Source organism: Erinaceus europaeus, chromosome 4 (genome assembly GCF_950295315.1).
Source record: "Erinaceus europaeus chromosome 4, mEriEur2.1, whole genome shotgun sequence".
NCBI lineage: Eukaryota > Metazoa > Chordata > Mammalia > Eulipotyphla > Erinaceidae > Erinaceus > Erinaceus europaeus.
The window spans coordinates 75,224,995-75,236,667 of NC_080165.1; the positions used below are offsets into that span (position 1 = coordinate 75,224,995).

At 38.8% G+C, this 11,673-nt stretch overlaps 1 protein-coding gene across 2 annotated transcripts in view; it reads left to right on the forward strand.

The window, feature by feature from the left end:
- COL9A1 (collagen type IX alpha 1 chain) overlaps positions 1–6,515 on the forward strand; it is a 103,188-nt gene extending 96,673 nt beyond the window's left edge. For both annotated transcript variants that reach the window (XM_007529032.3, XM_060189989.1), the window contains one exon: positions 5,589–6,515. In XM_007529032.3, the coding sequence (XP_007529094.1) occupies positions 5,589–5,773 (185 nt within the window). In that variant the 3' untranslated portion in view covers positions 5,774–6,515. The remainder of the gene's footprint in view (positions 1–5,588) is intronic.
- The last annotated feature ends 5,158 nt before the right edge of the window (positions 6,516–11,673 follow it).

The following is an 11,673-nucleotide window of genomic DNA, read 5'->3' on the forward strand; positions in this document are numbered from 1 at the left end:
TATCTATGTATATATATTTCCCCCTCCCATTTTTTTCAACTGTCCTGCCTTCACTTCCTTTCAAGTTTGCCCCTACACCTATTACTACTTCCAGATATCTTTGCTTTTTTTCTTCTTCTCAGATAAGAGGAACAGTGCTTGTCTTCCTCTGGTGTTTTCCAGATTTGTTTCCTTTTCATTGATGGTATAAAAACAAGATTAGTGGGGCCAGGCAGTGGCACACCTGGTTGAGCATATGCAGTGCAGTGCACAAGGACCTGGGTTCAAGCCCCTGGTCCCCACCTGCAGGGGGAAAGCTTTGTGAGTGGTAAAGCAGTGTTGCAAGGGTCTCTCTGTCTGTCTGTCTGTCTGTCTGTCTGTGTCTCTCTCTCTCCCTCTCTAGCTCCCCCTTCCCTCTCAATTTCTAGTTGTCTCTATCCAATAAATAAAGATAATAAGAAAACTTTATTAAATAAATAAAAACAAGTTTCCTGGTGACAAATGTTTCTGGTCCTGGTGAAAAAGGAGTACAGAGTCCTTTTATTTACTTCCCCTATAGCTATATATATTTCTCTCTGGGAGTTTGGGTCAAAAAATTTGGGGGGGTGCAGAAGGAGGGAGTTTTGTCTTCTGTAATAGCTTCTCCATTGGATATGGGCATTGGCAAGCCAATCCATACTCCCAGTCCATTGGCCAATTTTTATTATACTTGTCACTATCCATTTTTCCTAGTAGAAACAAAATAATGTCTTAATCCAAAACATTTTTTTTACTGAATTAAAAAAACAGAAAAAAAAGAAAGCTATTCTTGTAAAGGTCCATATGATTTTGGATTTGAGGACCATATAGTCTCTATTGTATCTACTCTTACACTTGCAAAGAAAAGCAGCCATCCATAGCATAAACAAATGACTATGGCTGTAGTCTACTGAAGACACTTTTTAGAAGGTAGGGCTGGGGCTGGGTGGTAGTGCAGTGGGTTAAGCACACAGGGCATGAAGCACAAGGACCAGTAAGGATCCTGGTTCAAGCCCTAGCTTCCCACCTGCAGGAGGGTCAATTCACAAGTGGTAAAGCACATCTGCAGGTGTCTTTCTCTCCCCCTATGTCTTCCCTTCCTCTCTCAATTTCTCTCTGTCCTATCCAACAATAACAGAAATAATAATAATAATAATAATAATAATAATAATAATAATAATAATAATGTGAGGACAATGGCCTCTAGGATCAGTGGATTTGTAGTGCAGGCACCGAGCCCCAGTGATAACCTTGGAGGCAGAAAAAACAAAAGAGCTAGAGCTTGGCATTGGGGAGATAGAATAATGTTTTATAAAGAGGGCTTGGGGGCCAGGCTATAATGCATCCGGTTAAGTGCACATGGCGAGAAGCACAAGGATCCCGGTTCAAGCCTCTGGCTCCCCACCTGCAGGGGGGTCCCTTCACAAGCAGTGAAGCAGGTTTGCAGGTGTCTATCTTTCTCTCCTCCTCTCTGTCTTCCCCTCTTCTCTCGATTTCTCTCTGTTCTATCCAACAACGACAGCAGTAACAATAATAAAAACAGCAGTGATAAACAAGGACAACAAAAGGAGGAAAATAATGACCTCCAGGAGCAGTGGATTCATAATGCAGGCACTGAGCCCTAGCAATAATCCTGGAGGCAAAAAGAAAAAAAAATTAAGGCTTTCATGCCTGAGGCTCCCAGATTCCAGGTCCCAGTTTCAACTCACCCAATATTATCATCTTTTCTCTGCCACTACAATAAGCCAAAGCTGAGGAGTGCTCTGGCATGAGAGACAGAGACAGAGAAGGGGGGGAGAATTGGCTTTTGAACTGTAGTTTATCTATCCCATCTATATTACCTACATAGCCCTTTGTAATTATTTGGTTTGCTTCCTCTCTTTTGGGCATTTTTCTTCTCCTAATCTTGACTTGGTTCTTATCAAAGCAGACTTGGCATTTCTAAATGGAACAATTACTACTAATAAAGTGCATAAAAATCACATTTTATTTACATTTATATCTGCTTTATATTAAAAAATTTAAAAGGTCCACTTAACCTCTAACTGCTCCACACTATTAGAAAATCTGAATAGGCTTTATTAAAGGCATGGTTCTGTCAAAGCCTTATTTACTAGTGTTGTGGATTAGGGAGAAACTTTCTCAGGGACTTTGTCTTTAGAAAAAAATGTAATAATATATTTTGTCACATTTTTAAACTGGAATTTTATTCATTTTTTCAAGTTTAATTAATTTATTTATTGGGGAGAGAGATATTGGGAGGAAAGAGGGAGAGAAAGAAACTTGTAACACAATTTCAGCGCTCATGAAGTTTTCCCATGTAGGTGGGGATCAGGGGTTTGAACCCAGGTCTTTGTATACTCTTAACATGTGCACTCAGCTAGTTGCACCACCGCCTGGCCAGTGTCATCATATCTTAATATAGTCAGATTCTTCTTCTTCTAGCGTTTGCCCTTCTTCCGTAGCCAGTCAACAGTGTCAGGTTGAGCCTGGTGTAAAGTTTCGAGGCCTCCTTTGAATCTGGAGAGGTGGCAGTCGTTGACTATGTGGGTCATAGTCTGTCTGTAGCCGCAGGGGCAGTTCGGGTCGTCTCTGGCTCCCCAGCGATGGAACATAGCGGCGCACCGGCCATGGCCTGTTCGATAGCGACTGAGGAGAGCCCAATCATAACGTGCTAGGTCAAAGCCGGGTTGACGCTTGCAGGGGTCTGCGATGAGGTGTTTGTTCTTTACCTCAGCTGACTGCCAACTCTGTTTCCAAGAGACTGGAACAGAGAAGTTCAGTGTAGGCGTAGGGGACCAGATTGGGTGACGAGTCGTCAAGCGTTGGACAGGGTGAGCGAAGATATCCGCATATATTGGCAGATCCAGTCGAATGTAGACGTGGGAAATGAACTTAGATGATGCCGCGTCCCGACGAATATCTGGCGGGGCGATGTTGCTAAGAACTGGCAGCCATAGAACCGGGGTGGAACGGATGGTTCCAGAAATTATCCTCATGGAGGAATATAATTTGGAATCGACCAAGTGGACATGGGGGCTACGGAACCATACTGGGGCACAGTATTCTGCAGTGGAATAGCATAATGCCAGAGATGATGATCGTAGTGTGGAAGCGCTCGCGCCCCATGAGGAGCTGGCCAGTCTTGCAATGATGTTATTCCTCGCGCCCACCTTTGCTGCAGTTTTTATGAGATGTTTGTGAAATGACAGAGTGCGATCGAGAGTAACGCCAAGATAGACTGGCTGGGCTTCATGCCGGATTCTCGTACCGCCAAGCTGCACATTAAGCTCACGCGAGGCCGAGGCATGGTGTAGATGGAAAACAGATGATACCATTTTTGCAGTGCTAGGGATTAGTCGCCATTTTTTACAGTAATCAGATATCAGAGACATGTCTTTCGTGTCAGATGAAAGCTATACAGTCAGTTAGGAGAAAGTGCTAACTAACATCTCTGCCTGTTGTAACCTTCAGATGGATAAAGATATTTCTTCTCTTACAATGTACTAATGTTTTGTCTATATCATTTTGTGTGACACTAATTGTAGCCATAGTAGGATGGATGTAGGGTAGTTTCTCTAACCAATCTTTTTTCTTAATATATGTGAGATATATGTACTAAGACCAGATCATTCTTTGTGCCCCTCACTCCTACCTCCAACCCCTCCCCACCAAAAAAAGGAAGTGTAATAAAATGACCAAAAGAGAACAAACAAAACCCTAAAGCCACTGAGCAAAAAGGAAAGCAACTAAATCTAATCAAATGTGTAGAAGTTGCCTCCACCTATCTGCATGGACAAGTAAAGGTGGCTAAGTTGGCATGAGGAGAACTATAAAACCACATCATCTTGGCACAGTTTGCTTTATGCTCATTTCCTACCATCACCTTTGCAGTATTAGTATGAAGGCACTACTTCTAGTGCAGTGAAGTAAATTTTTTAAATATTTTCTTTATATATTAATTAGAAAGATAGGAGAGAGAGAAAGAACTAGATATCACTCTGGTACATGTGTTACCAGGGATTGAAGTCAGGACCTCATGCTTGACAGTCTAGTGCCCCAGCCACTGGGCCATCTTCCTGACCACAGCAGTGAAGTAAATGTTTAGAAGTTTTTCTTTTCTTTTCTTTTTTTAGAAGTTTCTATCTTTTTGCTCTGACATAACCCATGGGATCAATAAAACATCCTTTGAATATGACAAAAGAAATACACAAAGAAACAGGACAGGTGAATGTCATGCTGGAATCAGCCCTTGGTGAAGACATCCCACTGAATTTTGCAGAGTGCATTTTATAGTCTTCAAGAAGCCATTAACTATTAGCCCTCAAACCACAATAACTGTCTCCATTCGTCGGGTGATTTCTATGATGGGATTGAACAGTTTAGAAGACATTGCCACATTTTGTAGGTGAAGAAAGTGAGAGATTAGTGAAAGTGAGAGAGAGAAAACTGAAAGCCATCTGTCTCCAAAACTTCTAACCACTGAGCTATACTTATGCTTGTTCAGCAATGGACCAGTTTTTAGAAAGAAGGTTTGTATGGGCTGGTTAGTAGCAAAGTGTACACATTACCATGTGCAAAGACTTGAGTTTGAGCCCAATCCCCATCTGCAGGGAGGAAGCTTCGCTAGCAGTGAAACAGGTTTTCAGGTCTCTCTCTTCCTATCTCCCTATCAGCCCCTCCCCTGTCAATTTCTATCTGCCCTACCCTATTTAATAAAAGTCGAAAGAAAAAAATGGCTGCCGGGAGCGGTAGACTCTTCATACAGGCACCAAACCTCAGAAACTACCCTGATAGCAATGAAAAAAAAAAAAAAAAGATTTGTAGCAACTGGGCATGCCTTTGAAATAAATATATTATGAAACCACTACTCTCAAACTGAGTCATATCTATAATTTAAAATCTTCTAGTAGTCACATTAAAAAAGTGAAATAAGGAGTTGGTAGCATTAAGTTTAATGTGACTTTTTTAATCCTGTGTGTCCAAAACATTTTAATTTTCATCATGTAAAGTTTTTTAAAAACATAATGAAATACTTTACATTTTCCCTACCGTCTTTGCTGCGAACATATATTTTTCACTAATCATTCATCTCAAATCAACTTAACTACATTTCAGCACTCAATGGAAAGATGTGGCTAGGGGAATGAATATTGATCAGTGTAGTGCTAATGTCAATGGGAATATTTAACTTAAAGAGGTCTAGATCAGGGGGCCAGGCAGTGGCACAGCTGGTTAAGCACACATATCACAGTTGCCAAGGACACAGTTTCAAACCTAGTTCCCACCTACAGAGGGAAAGCTTCATGAGTGGTGAAGCAGGGCTGAGATGTTTCTCTGTCTCTCTATCTATCTCCCTTTCCTCTCTCAATTTTTCTCTGTCTTTATCCAAGAATAAATAAATACGTTATTTTTTTTTAAAGATTGAGATCAATTCCCACATTCTGAGAAACTGAAGTTCAATGAAAATATTTTGTCCTTACCATCATCATCTTCACACGTATTAAGTCCTTGTGTATACACTATGAGACTACAGACATTTAGTGTTTTCTCACAATTTGCAAACTTGTGCAATCTTTCATGTATTTCAGGTGATCCAGGTCCTGCCAGCTATGGGAGAAATGGCCGAGATGGAGAGCGAGGCCCTCCAGGGGTGGCAGGAATTCCTGGTGTCCCTGGACCCCCAGGCCCTCCAGGCCCTCCTGGGTTCTGCGAACCAGCTTCGTGCACCATGCAGGCTGGTCAGCGAGCATTTAGCAAAGGACCAGATCAGTGAAAGGCTTAGTGCTGTATAAATCTGGCAAAGGGTCTTGGAGGAGAAATATCTGAAGCTGGAGCAGAAGACGACATTGTATTACCTTGACCATTTCCATGGAAGTCCTACTTGATATCAGATTTAAAACAATGGTGCTATTTCAATAAATCCTCTCTCATTATTCCCTTGGAAGGGAGACAGAAGCAGAATTATAAGTTAAACTATGAACAACAGTCCCCTCCTTTAAACTAGTGTTTAATCTTGTCCCCAAAATCTTGACTCTTATTAGTGTGCTATACATATGTGATATATGGTGGGTCATTGTGCCAATAAACAGAAGCAGCTGTTTGGTTTACCTCACTTGCAGTAGTTATTCTCGTGTTTTGTTTAGATGCTGTTCTCAAATTACTGCTTCAGTTATCTAGAGGGTTACCAAATTGGTTAAGAAGAAAACTTATTACAAACAATAGAATTGGTGCTGGTTATCCCCATTAACGCACTCTTTTGGGAGTGGCTAGAAAGTACTATGCCGCACAGAACGATTTTCTTACATCACATTTGGTTTTCATGGTCAATATGATATTTTTGTTGAACTGTATGCACCCCAAAGCTGTTAATAATTTGAGCTCTTATATGTAAAAGCAAAGGAGGAATTTTGATAGCTTGCCATTTGTAAGTTTTATTGATGACATTATTTATTTTAAAGGTTTGAGGTAACATCTCTGGCTATTTACCAAAGAAGAAATAAATATGGTTTATTAAACTTTGGCATGTCTTTTTTTTTGTAAATAATCATGAACAATGGAAAGAAATTACTGAGATTTAAAAAAAAATACTGGAGTTCATCTTCCTTCTTTATTTTTTAAAAATATTTTTGTTTTTGATAGAGACAGAGAAAAATTGAGAAGGGATGAAGCTAGAGAAGAAGAGGGAGAAAGATAGGAAGAAGTTTCTTGACCACAGGTGTATACTGGGGGCTTTAACCCTTAGCACTGCAATGTGTCCACTTTACCAGGTGTGCCATTGCCCAACCCTTCTGGACTTATTTCAAAGTATCATAAATTAATCTCTGGTATTTTAAAAGGCATGGTTACAATACTGATACTTATTTAAAGTCCCTACTGTTGTCTAGAGTATATTACCAAGTAACAGAAGTTCTTGTATGTGTATGTATGATGAAGGAAATTTTCTGAACTTTTTTGAAATTTTAATAGAAGTTATGAGCCCTACTCCAAAAAGAAAAAAAAAAACTCTCATGAACACATGCACAAACATGCTTGCATATCAAAGAATGCATTACTCTCCCCACCTCAAGTCTAGCTTTGCTTGATTTCTAGGTTAGAAACCACTGCTTTCAATTCAATAGTTTGCTAGCTCCTTTCTGTTTTGAAATCCAGTGCTATAAAAATTATTTATATTTACCATTTTTTCCTTATTTCATAAAGGTGGCTAAGCTAAAGCTCTGGGTTCTTGATAAGTTAGCACTGCTTAAGTTCTGTCAAGTTAAGAGGGAGTAGGCCCTGGGCCTTGGTATAATGCCTATATTACCATGAATGAGGACTTGAGTGAAAGCCCAGTTCCCACCTGTGGGACTATGTGAAAGCTTGGCAGAGCTTAGGGGAGCTCTCCCATCCTTGGATGGAGGTCTGGAAAGACACTCCACTTGTTAGCCTCTCTCCTTATAGAGATGAGCCAAGAGGGAAAAGTCTCCCAGACTCAGTTTCTCCTTGTTAGTCTCTCAAGCTCACAGAAAGCCTATAAGCCTCTCACACCTAGTTCCCCCTGCTAGCAGACCAAATGGCTGTCTGCTTGAGGGTTCATTCAAAGTTCACACATCTTCACCTTTTGGTCATAAAGGAAAACACACTCTATCATACAACCCTGCCAATAACAGGCAAGGAAACCCCCATATTCTATTTTCTTGTGCCCTTTGATATCTGTGATTCACATCAAGCTTTGTTTTTCTTCTTCTCTACCTCACCTTACTGGTTTAACCCCTATGCTTCTCTCAAATACCTTTGGATACCACCTGCATCATGGAGACTAATTGTCTTGACCTTTATGTATCTCATCAGTTCTTGTCATACCAGCCCCCTACCATAGGGGCAGGCTGACCTTTAAGCAACCTGTAATTTCTGACATATATGAAAATTGTTCTATGTTTAACTCAGTATAAGAGCCTGTACCCTTCTCCAAATAAATGAATGTTAATACCAGAATGTTCCTCGATGCCTCTTTCTAATTCACGCAGCCACTAGAGCTGGTGAGGGAGGGTTGGAGGCTTATCCCCCCACTGGAGCCACTCCACGTGAGCCCCAGCACCCACCTTTAGGGAGGGGAGCTTCACAAGTAGTGGAAGTGCAGCAGAACATGTCTCTCTTTCTTTTTGTCTTTCCATCTTTCTCTGTATCAGAATGAGAAAAAAAGGAGGAGAAAAAAAGAGGAGGAGGGAGAAGAGGAGGAGAAGAGGAAGAAGAGGTGGAGGAGGAAGAAGAGAGGAGGAGGAAGAAGAAGGAGGAGAAGAAGAATGAGGAGGAGAAGGAGAAGAAAGCAGAAGCAGAAGAAGAAGAAAGGAAGAAAGAAAGAATGAAGAAGTAGTCGTAGTAGTAGTAGTAGTAGTAGTAGTAGTAGTAGTAGTAGTAGTAGTAGTAGTAGAAGTAGAAGAAGAAAAGAAAGTGGTTTCCAGGAGCAGTGGAGTCTTGGCATAGCAGCACACATACACAAAATAATAATAATATAACAAAGAAGAAGCCATGAACCCTAACAGTATTTCTGATGTCTGTACTTTTTTCTTGTGTTCTTCTCTCTCTCTCTCCTCTCTCTCTCTCTCTCTCCCCCACCGGGTCTCTGTGCCAACACTACATAATCCCTATATCCCTCTATATTTAAGCATTATAGTTATTATTTATTGACTAAATTCTATAATATGTATTTGGATTTCTTTTTTTTCTAAGATTATTGCATGAGATAGATAGACTGGGAGGGAAAGAGTGAAGCCAGGTCTTTCTTTTGCCATATGTGATACTAAAATTAAACTCAGTACCTCATGTTTGCAAATGCAGTGTTTTATGTGCTGCATCACCTCCAACGCCACTTTATTTGGATTTCTTTAAAACTTTTATAGCATGTAGCCCTGTGCTTCTAACACTGTTTATGACTAACTAAATCAATGCCATTTACATAAACTGAGAGGGATGCTCTTTCTTCAAAATTAGGGATATATATATATATATATATATATATATATATATATATATATAATTACTTAGGACAATTTAAAAAATATTTATTTATTCCCTTTTGTTGCCCTTGTTGTTTTATTATTGTAGTTATTATTGATGTCATTGTTGTTGGATAGGACAGAGAGAAATGGAGAGAAGAGGGGAAGACAGAGAAGGGGAGAAAAAGATAGACACCTGCTGACTTGCTTCACTGCCTATGAAGTGACTCCTCTGTAGGTAGGGAGCCAGGGGCTCAAACCGGGATCCTTCTGCTGGTCCTTGCACTTTGTGCCATGTGAGCTTAACCTGCTGCACTACTGCCTGACTCCCAGGACAATTTTTTAAATGTAGATGACAAACTTCTTGAAGTACTGTGACACAAGAGCAAATGAATGCAAAGAAACTGTCTTATTTTTGCACCAAGTTGGTTTTATTTGAACCATTATACAATCAAATACAACAAAAGAAAACTTAGGTAACCAAATAAATATTTCTTTTTTTTTCTTTTCTTTTTTTTGCTGCCAGAGCTGAGCAGTATAGTGCTCTGGAAAGAAAGAAAGAAAGAAAGAAAGAGAGAGAGACAGGGAGGGAGGGAGGGAAAGGAAGAGAGGAAGGAAGGAGGAAGGAAAGAGAGAGACAGAGAGAGAGAAAGGAGGGAAGCAAGAAAGCCAAATAAATATTTCTTAATTCTACATATTCATAGGAAAATTAAAAAAAATAAAATTTTGAAGAACAGCTCATTTAACTGTTTTTTGTTTGTTTACAAATGTGGTGTATAAAGGTTGTAGAACAAGCTCAATAGATAACATAAGTAATATTGGAGACAATCACAAACAAATTATGCAAAACTAGCACATTCCAAATGGTGGGAACAAGTCATTATACATTAAGTGAAATACTTAAGAGAAGCAGTAAATCTTGATTGAGAAACTATAAAGAGTACAGCAAATAATCTCCATGAAAGAGTTGATAGTTGTGAATTAGATCAAATCTCACTCTCTAGTAAAACAGACATCTCCAAAACCTCTTTGAGATACATTAAAAAGTTGCTAAATTGTCACCTCGAGAATTTGCTGAAAGAGGTGTGAGCAAATAAATTGGTTAGAAACTGACAAGTTACTCAAGGGCAAATGATTTAATATTTATTTCCGGTCAGCGCTTCTATGGCATTATGGTAACATTTCCATCCAAAATATCTGACAGCTCGGCTAAGGACGATGGAAATCACTTTTCTGTCTGCCTGAGCATGTGAATTCACTGGCGTGGTTTGGGATAACGTGTAGCAGAAGATTATGAATGAATAGTTATATCGGTTGAGAAATTGGCTTATATTTTTAATATTTCAAGATTACTAAATGGACATTGCTATTCTTAGAGCTCATTACTAAATACCCGATTTTCTCCCAAAAAACACAGCTTATTAAGCTAAAATAAATTTAGTAAGAAAATTGGTGATTACAGGAAGTGCTTATACTATCTCTGACTTTAAAAACAACCTAATGTAGACTAAAAACATAGTGAACTAGGCAGGGTATGTGCCTTGCCACATGAATGCTAGTAGCCCAGGTTTGAATCCCAGCACCACATGAGAGGAACTATGATGTCAAAAGCAATTATAGTGCTATGGTGTCTCTTTTTCTGTCTGTCTCCTTATCAAAATGAAACAGAGGCCTAAAATGGTGAATCATCACTTCACACAAAACCAATACTAGTTAAAATAAGTAATTATAAAGAGAAGAGCACTAAAAATATATAAAATTATATTAAATATAATGAGCATTGCATCTAAACTTGTCTTAGCAAAAGATGTGCAAAAAGAAATAAAAAATACTACCAAACTAGAAGTTTTGCTGCTGACAAATGGGCAATAGAAACAAATAATTGAATATCATTTAAAAAAGAATTTGTGCTTAATAAATATAGGTCAAGAGTGAAAAAATACTTTTAAATTTTCACTTAGTATTTTGGTGACTTATGATCTAGGACATGATAGTATTAATACATATGGCTCTCTAAATATTAAATTAAAATAGTTGGTTAACACCATGTAAGTATAAATACACATGCTCAAATTCTCTCTGAAAGCTCAAATACTCTAAATTATTAGCTAGAGGGGGTGAAACACACTGTAACATATTAAATATAGCTATCAGGAATAGGATGCTGACATAATATTTTTAGTACTAGTAAATGGCTATCCATACCAGTTTTCCTTAACATGCTTTTACATCTTGTTCTTAACTCACTTTTTCTAAGACTAACTAGACAGTGAACAAATGAGGAAAAGTGGCTCAAAAATTATTTTTGAGATTTTTAAAATTTTGTCTTTGGCATAGAAACTGAAAATCTCTGCATGAAGAGGCTTAAAAAATATTTCTTAGAGAGCACCTGTTAATTTACTCCACTGTAAGGGGGCCTGAAGATGTGACTAGATAACAACTATGAGAATCATTTCTGAATTCAAGGAAACATATAAACCCATTTGTGCATTTTGATATGACTAGATTCTGTGAAGGGAACACTAACTGAACTTTTTATCCCCAACTTAAAAAAATTATTAAGGTAATGTTGGCTTATGAGGTGATATGTTTTAAGGGTACAATTTCATATTCTATTGTCCATTATTTTACCAGCAGTGTTGTAAGAACTTCTATTCTGAAAAAGTTAAACAGCTTCTTATTTGCTCAGTCCCCTCTGTAG